We start from the raw sequence: 19,175 nt of genomic DNA, 5'->3' as shown, positions 1-19,175 counted from the left end.
GGCCCTGTTAATTTTAAATATATACACAATAATTTTATAGCAGCTGAGTTCCTTGTGAAAGTGACAGGACCAGGACTTGCTCTCGTGCACATACCTTTAATTACAAATATAACTCAAATGATGCTCTCTAGCACAAAACAAATATTGATATCAACAATTTTATTTGTCCGTGTGTTTGATCGAACGAGTTTTATTTATTTAATTATATCTATTAACCAAAGTTCTTGTTTGGCGAAGGTGACGTGGCGTCCCACTCTTTGCTAACTACTGCACCTAACACTGTAGTAAATGCTTCAAAAGGCGAACATTCCCTTTCATTTATCTATCTTTTTTGTTGTTATAATTATAAAACATAATAAATTTACCAAAAATAAACTTTAAGGTATTTATTGTACTATCTGACACGTTTTAGATCTGTGTTTAATAAAGAATAAATAAAAAGATATTTATTTCTCCACAAAACATAGGAAACACAGTACTTGGAAACTAATAGAAAATACAATTGAGTGACGTGGACAAAAGGGTAAATAATAACTAATAATAACGTACAACTGCCTCCGTGGCCGAAGACTGTCTTGCCATGTTAGTATTTTACAATTTTAGTGTCTTTATGTAAGAACCTAAAATTGCTTTACGACATAGTATATAAAAAAATCTTTTTATGTACTATGTACTTTTTTTATAATACTGAGCGACGAAACAAAAAAGTCGAACTGACTGGGCATTAAGTAGTATTTAAATTTTAAATTTAGCTACTTACTACTAAATTACTTTACTAAATTACCTTACTAAATTCAGACGAACTTTCACGCTACAACTCCAAAATATAGGAACCGTTAAGTTGCCTAAAGCAAGGTTTACACGACTCCCGGGGTTTCAGGTGGGAATATAATATTAATATTTATTCTTGATCCACTGCATTGGGAATCCGATGGGAATAGAAAATAATTTAAAATAAAACTGATCCCCCAGGTTCACGTCTCAAGTGCTGTAATTTCACCAGCAGCATTATACTTTAAAACCGAGGCGGACATCTTTATAAATAAAAAAATAAATAAACATATTTTATAAATTAGTGGGCAAATAAACGCATAGCAATATTGTCTCAACCTAGATTTTTATCAATTAACACAAATTAACAAAGAAAAACCCAACGATGTTAGGACATTTTAAGAATGTGGGACACTAACATTTAGTTGCAATTGGGGGCAAAAGATAAGTGTACAAGTAATTTGACAAATTGCGCAGTTATTTTCAATAAATTGGGCAACTGTAAAGGTGACAAAGGCTTTGTATAAGTATAATGGAAGCTGAGTCAACGGTAGAATAATAATAATAATTAATAAAAGATGCCTCTCTTAGTGAAGAAAGAAATTTATCAAAAATTTTTGCGCTGCGGCAAAAATCCTAAAACAAATGTCTGCAACAAACACAGAAAAATTCGTAAGGTCCGCTAGTTCGTTCCGTGGCTTAGTTGATAAGGCGGCTGGCACGGTTTGCTGGAAGACGTAGGTTCGAATCCAGCCGGTTCGAAGGAATTTTTTCTATTTGTTCGATCTTTGTTATAATGTTATAACAAATGATCGATCGATAATTATAACAAACTGGTGGAGCAATTTTACATAAAATAATTTAATATCACGATAGTAAAACGTGATATCCAATAAAAATTTAAAAAAGAAACTGTTAACGTAATAGTGTAACACACACACAAAAAAAACAATCGAAATGCGAAGTTTTTCCTTCCTCCTTGTTTTTGGAGTCCGTTTAAAAATGCAGTATAATTTAACCAGTGAATTTAAGCGACCATGTCTATCTATCATTAACAAAAAAAATATTCAAACAAAGGAGTACTTTGAATAAAAACCACGTAAGCTTTATTTTTACGGTACATACGGCGTTGTGCAACTGACCCGCCGTGGCACGTGTCATCGGTCATTGAACCCAATACTGCGTACTGGGTAGAGTTTACAGTGACACTTGCCTCTTGGGACTTCTAAAATATCTATGTATAAAATTTTACTCCAGTATTCAATATTCAAAATCCTTTTACTCCTCCTTGTCACTGTATTATTGATTTTATTTTGTTAAATCACTAACCGACTTAAAAAAATGAGGTCGGTATCATAATGACTATATCTTCAAAATGACATGATCAGCATAAGGACTAGATCGCAAAATGACCACCTCTGCAGAAAAACTATAGCTTAACAAAACGGCTAAATATCGAAATGTTTAAAAAGGAAGAGGTACCTACTTACTCAATTCGGCCGTACTTTTGGGTGTGTGTTTGTGTGTTACGCGGCACCAGGGAACTTTGTATCGCTGGTGCCATGGACATACACATAGACAACTGCAAATTACACCCCTACTCACGCGAGAAATAAATGTAGGCCATACAAATATTTCTTCCAGTCTGGGAACCGAATCCGGAATCTCTGCGTGGCAGACCAGTGGTAACCGTTTGGCCACGGAGGCTGTTAACGTTATTATTCTAACATGGCACTTATGAACCGATTTCGATGATTCTTTTTTTGTTAAAAAGGGGTGTGTCCCATTGAAATTTGATGAATATATTCCACTTCTAAGGGTGGCAGATTAGGGGATGAATGCGGTTTATTGGATTGCACCCACTTCCCGCTGACCGATTTCAATCAAACTTAACAAATACATGTAATTCCACAAACATTACAGGTCTGTTTTTTTTTGTAATAAAAGTTATAATTTGTATTCCGTCTTTGTTTAATTTTATGTAAACGACGATTCTGACGAACAATTTTGTTAAAACTAAACTAATTGAAAAATGTATTGCATTAACGTTCATTAACTTCAATGTTACATTATGTCCCAGTTTCTCTTTCTTAAATGTAGATAGTATGTTAATGATAATGACATATTAAATTTAAAGACGTTTGCTGCACCTCTGCAAGCGTTATTATAATACTAAGTTTCACAAATGAGTTTAAAGAGATTAACATTCTTACAGTAACGCGATAGCGCATTTATGAAAATGTTATCTAAGTTAAGAAATATATAAAATTTTATGAAAAATAGTGACCCATATGACATTAATACGAGGAATAATAATAAACTAGCTGTTTTTGACGGTCATCTTCATACAATCTCAAATTCATTTATGGGGCAACGTATACACTTCTATAATATCGAAGATACTTTTTTTTTAATAATATCAAGTGACGGGACGTACAAGTCGTGCGCCTCATATTTAATTACACGCCTGTCCATAAAGCTTGCAGTACCACTCACAGCTTTAATCGTAAAGACCACAAGTCCCATGTGATTGTAATTTCACCAGCACCTATACCCTTCAAAACCGGAACACAGTAATGCTGACATTATTGCTTGGTTCCCTGGACAGACGCTACGGAGCTATGTTGTTATTAAAACTGTATTGAAACAAAACTTTTATACTAAAGACTTCTGCGTGTTTGGATGACAAAAATCCGTGGTAGTGACCCGTTTAGCTCTTGTAGGTAGTTCTTTGGGAGATCATTGATGTAAGATGTTTAAATTAAAAACCTTGTAATGATAAACGTTTCCAAATCCCTAAAGTTTCTAGTTCATTCTTCTTAGGGGAATCTGTATTGTTACATTATAAAAGAATTGAAGAGTACATTAGCTCTGTCGCATCATCTTATAGGAGTATCCATGAAGTCTCTCACACTGTAGTAGCACCCGTTTACCAAGAGAGACTATAATTAGGTTTTGAATATGTTGTCATTTTCTTCTTTCTTCAGTGAGTCATTTTATTATAAATTAATGCACATCTATGAAGCGAACTTTCTGTAAACATTTTTAATCTCGGATCAGTAGTCTGAAATGACATTTTCCAGAAATAACGATTGCTCGAAATTTCATACCCTCGAAAGTAATTTTGAGAGGAAAATGTTTTTTCTTTTAAACCTAACTTAACCTAACCTAACCGAACCTAATCGTGTCTTTGCGATAAACATTCAACATACTCTGAAAGAACAACTGTTTCGTTATAATTCTGTTTTCGGTGTAATGAAAATTCGAACAAAGGTTATTTCGGACAAAAACATTTTCGACTTTGTGGTAGGTTACCACATACTAGTTTTGTATTTTAGCGTACACTTCTAGCAAATTCAAAAAGATCTAAATGTTAACTAACAAACATGACAGTTTTATTCCCTTTACAGAGCTCTTTGACAAATATGTAAAGAAATCTGTAAGAGCCGACTCTGTCATTCAGTTAATTGAGAGTGGTGAATATGTTTGAATTTTCATGACCAGAATAAACTACTTAAGTTATTTTTAGCTTATCTGAATATATCTTACTGTTGGTGGTGGTACTCTGTTACAAGTCACAGAGTCACAGAGATATTTTTTAAAAGCTGTAAACAATTTACTGCTAGGTTAAATAAAACAGAAGATTAGAGTTCATGGTCGAGTATTGTAGTTTCGAGATGACATTCAAATGGAATAATGAAATAAAATAATAATAAATAAAAGTATTCATAAAAATGGCAAAAGATTTTTAAAGCAAATCTCCTAGACGTCCCCTTGTGAAAAATATTTCCGATATTACCACTGCACAAAGATAACCCATATGAATATTAGAAAAATTGAGAACTTAATAAATATTCATTCATTAAAATAATTTGTAAAACTTAATGTAGCGTAAATTGGAATGTTTTCTTTGTAAAATTAAAAATAAGGTATTTAATTAATAACTATTGTAACTATAGTGAAAAAATAGGGTGGTTTGCATTAATATTAGACATAACTGGTTGAAGACTGTACCACCTCAGTCAACCGTGACCATGGGACCTGTAATGGGCCCGAAACGTCGGTTTGTTTGAAAAAACAAATATACGCGATTCAAATCCGGAAAAATAGTTTCATTTCCTATGTGTAACAATCGCGAAAACCTAAGAACTCGATATATATTATGTTGTTTTATCTTTTTATTGTGATTCGGGATTGTTGCTCAGATGCAAATTAATTTGCAATTTTACACTATAAAGAATACGTGACGTCCGTTCCATAATTTGAACTAAATCCAAACTAAAAATAGTTTTGTCTCGTGTTATAAAAAAAAATCACCTCTCAATATTTTTTGACATCATGTTGAACAGTTTTACGCAGGCTTTTTTAAAACGAAGAAAAGTTTTGCTTTCGGTTTAAATGTTGACGAAGTATTATAAAAACAGTGGGCAACACCCAAAAATGTATTTACCAGTCAACATTTTGGCGATCTCTATAACGAATAAAATAGCTGTTTTTAAAATTCGGATCGAGTTAGTTATAAAGCCCTGCTAAAAGCTTTTCAAGACGAAAGAGAGACATTATTTTGGTATGCAGGCTGCATCGTCGACCACATCGTCACTTTTTATCAGGTGAGGTGGAGGTGGAGGTGGAGGATGCACTTGTTCTTATATAAAAAATAAATTATAACAAGGACAAATTTAATTAATGATAATACATTTTGCATTGGATAGTACATTTCATTATCGGAGGTCGTCGACACTTATCGTCACCGCCGCGTCATCTAATCGAATGCGATAGCGAACCGATAAGTCTATATGGGTGTGGCAGATTTTTTATTGAGTTTTGTTTAAATACAAACATCGTCACGTCACTTTGAAGATATCTTAAATAATTGAGATTTCTTAAGGTGAGTCAGCGGAGGAGAAGCGAGAAAACCGTTTTATTGATTTTTTCAAATGGATTAGATATTTACTATTAAATAGGTAACGGTCTTATAAAAAATATACGATACGCCTAAGGATATTATCTAAAGAATGTGCAAATTTTTACTTTACCCGATCCTATAAAACCCTGAAAACAGGTTAAAATAAATCTGAAACTAATTATTCCACAGTAAAATATGTAATTTTGCACATAATTTTTATATAGAGATATTTTTTTTTACATGCTACAGAGAATCTGTTAAATTTTGGTTTTCAACTGAAAACCTTTAAAACTTGATAATTACCCAGTGGTTTAACGTTGCCTCGTCAGTCGCCATCTAGCGATTGTCAACGTCAGATCTGTATCAAATGTTCTTCGAGTCTCTCTCTCTGAACTGATTCTCAATAGCAAAGTTGTAATTTTCAGTTGTATCCTTATTACAGCAAGTATGAGATATTATATCATTCGATATGAAAATTAATTCAGTTTCAATTAGATATAGGTACAGAGACAGGAGAATGACCTGATCATCAGATCGGTGCCAAGACTAATAATATCAGCCCAATACACTGAGTAAACGGTACAATATTGTGCAGTGGAAATATAGTAAACATCGTCATTTGCTTTCAGGGTGACCTCAAAAGTTATGCGATATTTTTAAGAAGTGATTTCTATTCAGAAATAATATATAAGTATTTCTAGTAGCAGTAGAGCTCCTTGTGAAACAGTTCGTCCAGGGAAGTACTCTACCCACCTTGACTTCACTGACGTAATCGACATTTTAGCGAAATTCAGTTATTAACAGCGAAATGAGATTTAGGGTCGTATTCTAGAACTCTACTCAATGCTCAAGTCAGGACTTGAGCAGACTTGAGTATGATTTCAAACCTTGGAAATACGACCCTAATGGCAAGGACTTGAGTATGATTTTCAGTGCTCACTGCAATACTCAAGTCCTGACTTGAGTATTGAGTAGAGTTCTGGAATACGACCCCTACAACCCCATATATGTTTACTCCATCTATGCCTACGTTTCTTTTGTCCTGGTGATTAGTGAATGGCGATCACAGGCAGTTGTGACTATATACCATCCTTACTTTTGTTACTTTATTTTTGGATAGAAACAAAATTTTCTTTCAATATTTGTGTTCGTTATTGATACTGAAGTTTGGCTGTTTTTTTCGTTGTTCATGAAAATTAGAACTATACTGGATTATGCAAGAAATTTATGAATGTCCCAAAATTAAATGTAAACCACCTCTCTATGTGTTCTACCATTAATATTTTATAAGCTTATTGTAATATACTTTGTTATTGTAATAGACTAAGTTATTGTTATTTTTAGGCAATATACTTGACGGACGTAAGACCTAGCTACCGGGGATCTACAGGAGATCTTAGTTTGGGAGCGAGGCACATCTCTAACCAGACTTAACCAAAATTAACGCACTTGACATTTTTCAACGAAAAAAACTTTACATTACTATATTTCTGTCGTCAGTAATGTGAGCATTACATTTTGAAGGGTAAGGGTGCTGGTGAAATTAGAGGCACATGGGAGTTGTCAACTTAAGTCTCAAGTTGACTAGTGCGGTGGCAGTGCCCTTCAGATCTTTGCGATTTAAAGTTCTGTGTGGCACTGCTACAGCACGACTGGTTCGTCCCGTCATTTGGTGTCGTAAAAAAATCTGTAGTTAACTGATTTTGGTCCGTAAATTTAATTAAAACCAGCCAACAGGCTGATAGAATTACAATATAGGAATGAATCAAAACAATGTTAAATTAGATTTCTTTAAAATGTCACTAAACTACAATTAAATATTAATTCAGTGTCAAGTGCCTGCAGCAACAATTTCGTCAACAAGGTTAAAATATTTCAAAAACTTTTTGAAAAAGATAAGGTTTGCTATTTTGAGTTAAGTAGGGAGGCTAAACAGCCTGGTAGCCTTAATGGTTTGGCCCACGGAAGTTGTTTGGTCTGTGGTTTGACCTATAGCGCATCTCAAGCAGAGGTCGAAGGCTCAAATTCGGATTCGTACCTCTGAGTTTTTCAAAATTTACGTGCGAATTTTAATCCGTGCTCAGCAGTGGGACGTGTGAATGGGTTGATGATGATGATGTAGGAAGATTTATTAAACGTTGTTATTTGTTGGTAGGCATTTAGAACTACGTTTTATAATATTTTAGTTTAGTGCCATTATACCACGTCTGTCCTTAAACTGAATTTAGTTTTGACGCATTTTCAAATTTCGAAATGGCATAAGAATCGACCTTATAGGCTTTCAAATGGCCTAATATACTCGCATATTCTCCGGGGAGTCACGTGTCCACCAGTGGCACGTATAGGAGTTCAAAAGAAATAAAAATTAAATTAATCGATTTTTAAACGACTAAACTGATAGATTTAATTTTTTCGTTGCGTTCAAATTTGTTTTAATTAATCGGTTTTGTTAAGACGGTTATTGAACTATTTTCATTGAATGACGACTACGGGTGGTAACTAGACATATATTTATATAAATCCGTAATAGTCCACTACTGAACACAGTTTTATGACCTCTAAATAAAAGTATTCGAAGACATCAAGGGAAGTTATAATCTTAAACTGCAACAACAAATGCTACTTTTATTCTAAGCTACAAATAGACAAAAGAATTTTAACTTCATTCTATTCAATAGTTGTGGTACATAAACTAAATTTATGTCATACAATAATAGTCTCTCTCATAATAGGAATAGAGTATTTCTCTGGGAACTCATGTTCTCTGCTCATGTAACAGATGGGTCGTGAGCCATTTTGTCACAGATTAATTTTGATTTTGCAGCAATTCAACTTTAAATGAACTGGATGTAAAGATGCAGAACTCATTCAGTCCAGAAAAGGTCATTCTTAAAGTTAATTATATCAAAAAACTAGTGGTCCACGAGTAAAATGCTTTATCGTACAAACAATAACAAAGCAAGATACAACTTGGATATCGTCTTTCCTATCAAATAAAATTCTGTAACATTTAGCACCAGCCAAATGGTACCCATATTTTTAAATCTATTTTGTCAAAAGCTACTTTTCGAATTGTGACACTTTATTATTCAGTGTGTGATATATTGTCAAGAATTAATGTTAAGAGGTTTTAAGGAGATTATTAGATAGAATAATTTTTCATATCTATTTATTTCTGGTATTAAAAGAGACACCACACTTATTAAACCGATTAGAAAAAGCCTTATGTCCGTACATAAGAACGAAAAAGACGTGCATTTCCCGCCGACTGTCCGAGTGGAAGCAAAACACGCTTTTGTACGTCTTTTTCGGTTTTATTACATCATAAAGCATATGGGCATAAAACATTTTTGACCATCTAAATGTGATTCCATGTCGATAAGTATGGCGATTTTTAAGAAGGTGTTGTTCCTTAAATAGGTTTTGTCTGTATCTAGAAGCAAAGAGATACAACCAAGAGATATATCAGAACACAGATAGCAACTTTACAGTTATGCTATTTAGTTTTATATAAACTGTTAATGAATGAATGAATGAAATATCATTTATTGCAGATTAAAATTACACGTTAATTAAATTTACAAGTAATTTAATATAAAAGAATAAGTTTATTACTACAGGAGGCCTTGTTGCTATGTAATAATTTCTTTTGGACAAATTTAGTAGGTATAGAAATTTAGGAGATACAGACATTGTCCCATGACTTTGTACGTCAAATTTAAATATTGTGACATTAATAATATGAAATTAAATTATTTGTGTATTTATTATCTTTAAGATTATCCGTTATCATGTAACCCGAAGGTTGACTGGAAGAAATTGCTATATAGCAATAAGACCGCTTGTTACCTATTTTGTTTTTTTGTTATGTAATACTTGTATTGTATTGTATTGTACTGATTATATATCACTTCTATTTCCAAAGTCAGTCGCTGGCGTAGGCATTTTTTTTGGGAACTTTTGTTCAAGTATTCATAGGCTGTACTTATAATTATCTTATACTCAATGCCTTACTTCCCAGTCTTGAGCACGGGTCTCTGTGTGGATTATTAATTGTGAGAAGAGAATATACTGCCTACTAAAAATTCTACACATTCGGGCAACACCGGTCGTTGACCCATGACGTAGGCCGTTAGATTAAAATTCAAATTTGGAACTGGAGCTGAAGGAAGGCTTGACCGTGCGTTGAACCCGTGACGTCACGTTTAGGAACTACCCTTACTTTTTAAATAAGAAAACACGATTAGACAGCGTACAGACAAAGCATGTTAAACTTTTAACACTGGATATTGGACAGTTCTTATTGTTAGTGGAATAGAGTTAAAATCTAATGTCAAATACGTTCTATTGACTGTACATGAAGGTGTGTTAATAAATAGTTTTTTTAATGACGATAAATAAACTAAATCATTAAAATGCAACGCACTGTTCACGGAAAAACCTGTTGTACTGGTTGAAGATAAAGAGCTGCTTTCTTTGTATGCGAAAACGCCTTCAGAGAGTATATCTCCCCACATGCTGGTTTCTTTATAACAAAATAACAAAAAAAACACACTTCTATATATACAAAGTCATAAAAAAAAACTGCTCCGAAAATCCAAAAACAGTAACTTAAATAAAGAACAAATCCATAACGGACTCGAACGTGACGTCAGTGGGTCGACGACCTGTGACGTCACGATCAGCTGTGTATATTGCCGTCTCGCTCGCACTTGCATCGCGAGTTGTGCCGTCCTTCTGTATCGCGTGGAATGCGTTCGAAGTGATGCAACTGCAGGTTTTTTTTGTATCTGTCCGACACTTGGACGAGTACGGTACGAAACGTTAATGGAGAACACATTACCCTCGTTTTGGTGTTAGTCGCGTAATCATAACGGAAATTAGTAACACAGAAATGCCAAACTTGACATAGATACTGTTAATTAATAAAATACTATTTATTACGTATTAAATGGTGTAATAACGTAGCGATAAAGCACCTTGTGAAAGAGTTTGTCCAGGGACGTATTGCCACCTTATGTATTTCTGCCGCCAAGCAGTAACGTCAGCATTACTGTGTTCCGGTTTTGAAGGGTGCTGGTAAAAGTACAGGTACGTGCGACGTGTCAACTTATGTCTAGGGTAACGGGCGCAGTGGCAGTGCCCCTCGGATATTTGCGATTAAAAGCTCTGAGTGGCTCTGCAACTGTTATGGTCAGACGTGTAACGTGCCTGTAATTTGACAAAAATCCACAATATGGTCGGAACAGCCTGCGTCAAGTCCCCTGATGTTGGAAAGAGTAAGGTAGAATCAAATTGTGCAATTCCATCGCACACTTTCCTTGATGTATGGACATAATCTCACATGAGGTCTTAATGTGACAAGGGCAGGAATTTCTAGTTGTCTCAGATATTATTAAAACAGAACAGTGAGATGAAAAGAATGTGAATAACTTTTGAACCAAAAGACATATTGGAAGATACCATACATACTTTCTTACACGTGTTAATAATTCGTAGTGCCTCTAATTTGTTATTAATCACATAAAAATGAGAACTGGAATAACCATTAACACAATGACCGGGTTTTGCTTAATGATGACAAATTTTATTATGACTGTAAATCTACTCCATGTTAAATTTTTTTTATAATAACAAATGACGGGACAAACAAAATAAGTCGTGTGCGTAGTGGTGCCATTGTCACTCTGAGCTTTAAATCACAAAGATACTCCCGTCACCCAGAGACGTAAGTTGACAAGTCCCATGTACCTGAAATTTCACCAGCACCCTTACCTTTCAAAGCTGAAACATAGTAATGCTCACATCACTTCTTGCTGGTAGTACTTCCCAGGACGAATTCTTTTACAAAGAGCTCTACTGCAGCTAGAAATCTTTCTTCATCAGAACAGATGAGAAAGAAACTAACTCACGTTTTAGGGTCCACTGAAAATCCGCGTCACAGCCTTTTCCCGGCGGTGGCGGTAGCTGAGCATACGCCACAGCCATGCACATAAGATCTACTTAATACATAGTGTTGACTGTCTTTGTGGTCATCACGTTACCTTTTACTAAGATTTTATTTTTAATTAATTTTATTGATTTTTTGTTATTCTATTTTATTTTTCGTCACGTGGAACGTCGGTTTGTTTGAAAAAACAAATATACGCGATCAAATCCGGAAAAATAGTTTCATTTCCTATGTGTAACAATCGCGAAAACCTAAGAACTCGATATTTTATTTTTGTTTTAATTTAGCTTTTTCTTGTTTTTCTTTAATTTCTTACTATGTATTATTGTGTTGTGGCGTTATGTAATAAATGGTTTCTATTCTATTCTATTCTATTCTACATTTAGTGGCAGTAGAGCTCCTTGTGATAGAGTTCATCCGGGGAAGTAATGCTAACATACCATAATACTGCGTTCTGTTTTGAAGGGTACTTGTGAAACTATAGGCATATGCGACTTATATTTCATTACAATCATTCAGGAGTGTTTTATAAGTACAGTTAGTTACACGTTTAATTGTACATTTGAACGTTACGTATGCAAAGTTCACAACAGTTTTTCACAACGTATTTATAGTTAATAAATTGTTACTAACAGACATCTGGAACTTTACTGAAAACATATAGAACTTTGTTTAGAATTGGTGCCCAAATTGGTGCTACCCGGAATCGAATCTTGAACACTTTTATCTACTTGCGACAGTGCTAACCGCTATGCCATCGAGATCGTTAAAAGGAAATCTAACTGTAGCTGTGTGTGTATAGAAGCATTCGTTAACGCCATTTGCAAGAATATTTCGAAACGGGAAGTATTTCCTCCAACATTTCTCAATCGATAGCTAATTTAACGACAAACAATGGTCTCTGCGACTTCCCATGTTAGCACTTCGATAATGTACCCTTGAATTGTCAGTTACATGTACACTCGATACCTTAAGATATCTGACTCCTCTGCCAACCTGAAGACATCGACTGTACTGAGTTATTATACAAAATATTTTGGCAATATTCTTAGCGGTTTAGCATATAGAGGAGAGACAATTTACTATGAGTGTACAATACGTAAAAACGTATATTTACAAAGAACAAACCCCTAGAGTTTGTTGCTCATTATTCTCAGGGGAATCTGCCTTACAAATGAACAATAGAGTTGAAAATTAAAAATGTAATAGTTACAATTAATGAAAGTATTACACTTTTAAACTACACATTCAATGAAGTTTGGCAAACCCCAGGTCCTTGCGAAAGAAGTCCGTTATCTACCCAGGATGCTGCGAGAGGCCACTGAAATTAAAAAACATCCTAATTTCAACAGGGAAGATCCAGTATTTCCTCTGATGAAAAATCCCAAACAGACACAAGACTGCAGTACTAATTAATATGTTTTAGTTTATTCTAATTTCTATTAATAATAATAATAAATTGAACTTAATAAACAATTAATTCAATAAAATAATTCGTAAAACTGAATGCAGCGTCAATTGGAATGTTTCCTTTGTAAAATTAAAAATAAGGTATTTAATTAATAACTATTGTAACTATAGTGAAAAAATAGGGTGGCTTGCAATAATATTAGACATAACTGGTTGAAGACTGTACCACCTCAGTCAACCGTGACCATCGGATCTGTAAAGGGCCCGAAACGACGGTTTGTTGAAAAAACAAATATACGCGATTTAAATTCGGAAAAATAGTTTCATTTCCTATGTGTAACAATCGCGAAAACCTAAGAACTTGATATGACACTTTAATTGAATTGATATTCAATTATTTTTTGTGAATTACTCCATTAGTTTATAATTATTAATTGGGTCGTACTCGAACCGACGTCTCCTAGCAAACCGTGCCAGATGCTATGCTAACTAAGCCACGCAACGAACTAGCGGACTTCACAAATTTCTCTATGTGCTTGTTGTCGGATCATTGTATATTGGTTTTAAACGACTTTTGAGCCGAGTCGAAGGAATTTGTTCTAAGTGTAAAATGTGGGTATTAATAGTTATAATGTGACTATTCTCCAGTTTTTTTTATAATATGCTATTTAGGTGGACACAGAAAACTAACTTTCAGCTTGCTTCGTTATATTCTTGTTTTTTTATGATATCAAATGACAGGACGAACTGGTGGTAAGCGACACGCCTGTCCTTAACTGTTGCAGTGTCACTCGGAGCTTTAAATCGCTAAAGTCTGAGGGGCGCTGCCACTGCGCCCGACATCCTGAGACATAAGTCAACAAGACATATGTGCCTGTAATTTCACCAGCACCCTTACACTTCAAAACCATAATGGTCACATAAATAGGTATTGTGGCAGGAGTTTCCTGGACAAATTCTTTCACAAGAAGCTCTACCGATACCGAACTTGGAGCTTTACTGTTTGTAACTATCCTGTGGCAGACACACGGCACAGAGGTGAACGACCGCCAACCGACCTTGCCTAGGGAGCAATGGCCTTTGGCCGAAAACGAAAATTACAAATTTGGAATTCCTTTTTTGTCTCTTCACTGTTTTCTCAAGTGTCTGACGTTGATTTAGAAAGAGAGTTTTTTTAGGGGAAAAGTTTTAATGCTTTTATTCTTTAGGCACAGAGTTCGGTTACAAAAAACAAGGATTTTTTATAATTATTAGTACAAACAACGAACATTTAGGTAAAATTCCTTCGATCCTGCTGGATTCGACCCAACATCTTTTAACAACAACAACGAACCAGCGGACTTTATAAAATTGTCAATGCGCTTGTAGCATCTTACTTTCGGTTTTTTAACGACATATTTTCCGTAGCGCCATCTGTGAGTAATCTATTTCTTCACTCAGTCAGTTATTTTTTCTAAACGTATTTGCTGACATTCAATACAGTTAATTACAAGGATATTTTTTTTAAATTTACAAGTTTAAAAAGAATTAATTATAGGCGCCATTTTTGTGGTGCTGTCGACTGTTGTTTGGAAAGCATCCACACAATGGAAACAAAAATCAAGTTTTCTCAGCATTCCATGAATATTTGTAGGAGTTGTACAAACGGCATTAGAAACGTTGTTATTTAACTTTCGTTTGGCGCCACGACTTTTTCCTTGTAGAGGCGAGGGTGGGTTATTAATTTAGTAGCCGTTTCATTAAGTAAACGAAAGAGATTTATAAGACATTTGAATAAAAAAAAAGAGAAAAATTGTAAAGTATTTATATTACACTGTCTGGTGCTGCTTAATCGTCTGCATATAATAAGTTGGTGAAGTGAAAGAGAAGAACATGAGACTTGTCAACTTAGGACTCAGGGTGACGGGCGCAATGCCCTTCAGATCTTTGCGGTTTAAAGCTCTGAGTGGCACTGCAACTGTTATGGACCAGTTCACGACTTGTTCGTCCCGTCACTTGGTACTATAAAGGTTAAAGTACTTGCAGTAGTCTGCTGTACTATACTAATTTTAATAGTTTTATTGGTTTTAAGGTACTCTTTTTATTCAATATTAAAGAGGGTCAAATAGGTGGTGAAAGTTTTGTTCGGAATTAAATAAAATTCAATTTTGTTTTTTTTTAACTTCTATTAAAATTTAATTAAAACCAAAATTGAATTCTAAAACGTAACGTAAACGTAAATATTGTAAATAATCGTTAAAACCTAAAATATGCTTCCCTGAAAAATTTTTCAAAATGTCGTTATCGCCCTTTTTAGACACTACTGACGATATATTATTTTTACATGGCGAAACCAACGAAGCGTTCCCGTTTCTATCGTGGTCGCTACATCCGAAGTGCCCTTTTGAAGTCTTGGAGCTATTCGGACTTCTCATGTTAGAGCTTACAGAATGTTTACTTGATTATACTCTTATTTTATACATTCATTTTACTATATATTTGATATGTATTCTTATGTGCATTTGATATAATAAATTTATCCTTATAGTTATTAAGTATGTAGCATTCAATTTCTTGATTTATTACATTTTATTGCCACCTCAGGAGCCAACTTTCCTTTCAATTTTTCAAAGGTAATTTGTTTTGTTCTACAATAAAGTGTTTACATACATACATCATTACCCTCTTTTAATGTAGTTACCTCTGCCTACCTGCCTCGGTAGCCTAACGATTACCATGCTGGTCTGTCACGTAGAGGTCCTGGGATTAACTTCCGGGCTGGGAGGAATATTTATATGACCTACACTTATTTCTCCCCTGATTGTAACTCTATGGGTCTGTCCATGGCACCCGCGGTACAGGGTTTCCCTAGAGCAGGGCTACGAGTGTGTGCGTTATTATTATTATTATTAGTCGAGTAATAGCAACAAAAAATATCATTTTTTTCTCTTGTTTCAGCCCAAATCGAGATAATACCATGCAAAGTATGCGGAGACAAGTCTTCTGGAGTCCATTATGGCGTGATCACATGTGAAGGCTGCAAGGGATTCTTTAGGCGCTCGCAGAGTACAGGTCGGAATCTTCTTACTGTGATAATTTAGTTGTTTTTTGTCTAATAGTTTATTAGTTTGTTATCGCTGATAATATATAAACATCTCTAGTACTTACGTTTTTATGCGATTGCTAGACATAGGAAAAACTGAAACTATTTTTATCTCGATGTAAATTGCGTATATTTATTTTTTTGTTGAGTTGAACAATTATCTGAAAAATTTCAAATGGTGGAAATTTGCCTAAAAATATAATTCGAAGGCTTACATTATTACATTAAGATACACCTTTTAAAGTTTTATTGACATGAATAATAAAATAAAATTCTATTGGTCATAATACAGTTCAGTATCTTCAATTATTGACAGGTGGAACAGGAAAAGATACAGGAAGAAATTTTATGAAAAATATGATTTTTTTTAAATGAATATTTTTCCATGACCCAACAATAGTCATGACTCTGATATTGCTACAGTGCTGTTTTCAGTAAAAAAAAAACTAAAAACGAATGTCATTTGTGTATATTTATTTAGATTCAAATTCCATTTATTTGCCACACATATAAAAAAACATAATGCGTACAAATGAAAAGTCTTACATATAAATAGTAACTAAAAACATAATACTGTATCTATGATCACAAATATGTGGCGAGGATTCTAAGCTCTGTATTATTGATTTGGAAATTTGTTTTTTATTATCTCAATTAATTTATTACCTCAAAAGTCATTCATCCCCTAGTTTGCCACCTTTAAACCGACTTAAAAAGAGGAGGAGGTTCTCAATTCGTCATCAATTTCTTTGTATTTATGTTACGCTATCATTTGTGAACAGATTTTGATGAATCTTTTTGTTGGGAAAAGAGTACCTCAGTATGGGTCCCATTTAAATTTGAAGAAAATTTTCGCAAACTAGGGGATGAACCCGGTTTCCCGTACTGTCCGGTGACCGGTTTCAATAAAACTTGGCAAATAGATGTATTCTACGAACTTCTGAGATCGGTGTTTTAGAACTCTGTACTGATTTTTTATTATTGAGATCCATTATATCCAGATACGTCGTACTATCATATTTTGATATTTAATTTTACGGATTAAAGGGTTAAATAGGCGCTAAATTATAGCTCAACAAATATATTTCATACGGCAATGGCAAAGAGTCTAATACAAAAAGATAGCCCTAAAAAAAAATTTACTGTCCATCGTAATGGAATACTGGATCCAAAATGAATTATATAGTAGCATTTGCCACGTACCTTTTTCCAGATTACCATCTTCATATATTTACCCTTTGCCACTGTTATACTGTAATAGCCTTGTGAATTTATTTTTATTTATTTCCCCACTAAATTCTGCTTTTCCTCTTATTCGTTTACGTAATGCTATTTTTATTAGAGCTGCCAATAAGCCGAATTATGTTTTTAAATTTCAAATTAAAAGCAATGAAATATAGTTAATAAATCTTTATTAACATTTTATATCAATTAGTGTACTGAAAAAAATAATTGTAATCAAATACGCTTATTATGATTTATTAATTGAATTAATCACAACATGAATAAATTGCGGTGTCTACAGCGACGAATATACTTATACTTCTACATTATATCATATACAAAATTTACCTTGTTTATCCGGCTTTAGCCTGTAATCAGCAAATTACTGAGGCTGTTACCGTTTCTTCAATACAGCCGTTTATTTAAACTATTATTAAACTTAAAATAATAAATATATATTATGTATTGTTGTAGAGTTGGAGAACATTCTTTTATTTTTTTTATTTCTAGTTATTTTGCTTGACAGGCTTGAAACATTTACATAAACAGCTTAAGCAACATCATGTTTATATTTATCACTTTCTTTTTCAGCGCAAGTTAAAAATACTGAAAAGAAATGTAATTGAAATAAATAATTTGTTTCCATCTGAGTCTATGAATCACAATGATTGCAGTTACAACTTTAATAATTGCAAGCACAATTTCAAATAATGAATTTAATCATGTTACTAGCTCTTAGGCTTTTGATCGCGATTGCTACACATCGAATTTCAATTGCGTATATTTGTATAAAAATATAAAAGATATATTTGTATAGAAAAATAAAAGATCAGAAACGTTTGTTTATTTGCAAAAAAAAAATAAACTCCATTAAAAAAAATTATGTTGTGATTGATTCCATTAAGAAGTATGATTGATTCAATTAAGCTCCACTGGAAATGGTGATTTTTCATTGTAATCTCGCCCATCGTTGTACACATCTTCCAGTTTAGTTTACAGTCATTTGTTAAATCTTACTAATACAGTGTACTGTTTCAGTAGTGGTGAACTACCAATGTCCACGGAATAAAGCGTGTGTGGTGGATCGCGTGAACCGCAACCGGTGCCAGTACTGCCGGCTGCAGAAATGCCTCAAACTTGGAATGAGTCGCGATGGTGAGTGTTGAACCTTATGTTTATTTTAATTATTAATACAAAGATCGAACACTTGAAATTCCTTCGATCTGGCCGGATTCGAACCAACGTCTTCTAGCATAGCGTGCCAAACACTACACCAACTAAGTCACGTAACGAACCAAGAATTTTCCTATGTGCGTCGTATCTTTGCATTTGGTTTTTCAACGACTTTTTAGCTGTGGCGCCACCTATGAGAAATCTATGACATTTCGTCACCCAGTTAGATACCTTTACAGCTACCAGCCCCGGCTGTAGATGTCGCTATTCACTGTATTTTAATTTTTTATTGAATTGATATTCAATTATTTTTATGTAAATTATTACTCCACTAGTTTGTTTTAATTATTAATACAAAGATCGAACACGTAGAAAAAATTCTTATTTTTATTTATTCATTTGATTTATTTATTTAGGACAACTTACAAAACATACACATATAATTGGTCAAAACAGTAAATATAGTGGCTCGAGTTTTTGTCTTGTTTCATTTACAAGTTACCACGGCATGCGTTTAAACGTAGGAGTATTAAAAAAAACTAAAAGTAGTTGATTACTTACAAATTAACTGCTTAAGCTTAAAGTTACATGTGTTTATTGGTTACTCTACGTGTCAACTAGTTAGGTACAATTTTGTTAATATTTTGTTATTACCACTA

General features: G+C 33.8%; 1 protein-coding gene across 4 annotated transcripts in view; it reads left to right on the top strand.

Annotated features, from left to right (window-relative positions):
• LOC113227625 (probable nuclear hormone receptor HR3) overlaps positions 1 to 19,175 on the top strand; it is a 149,334-nt gene that overhangs the window by 100,268 nt on the left and 29,891 nt on the right. For 3 of the 4 annotated variants that reach the window (XM_026460594.1, XM_026460593.1, XM_026460595.1), the window contains exons 2-3: positions 15,975 to 16,088; positions 18,382 to 18,498. In XM_026460594.1, coding sequence (XP_026316379.1) covers positions 15,975 to 16,088; positions 18,382 to 18,498 — 231 coding nt within the window. The remainder of the gene's footprint in view (positions 1 to 15,974; positions 16,089 to 18,381; positions 18,499 to 19,175) is intronic. The other variant, XM_026460592.1, reaches the window with a different exon arrangement.

This window comes from Hyposmocoma kahamanoa, unplaced genomic scaffold, assembly GCF_003589595.1.
Source record: "Hyposmocoma kahamanoa isolate Upper Pololo Valley unplaced genomic scaffold, ASM358959v1 211, whole genome shotgun sequence".
NCBI classification, from domain to species: Eukaryota; Metazoa; Arthropoda; class Insecta; order Lepidoptera; family Cosmopterigidae; genus Hyposmocoma; species Hyposmocoma kahamanoa.
This window is presented reverse-complemented; position numbering and strand designations above follow the sequence as displayed.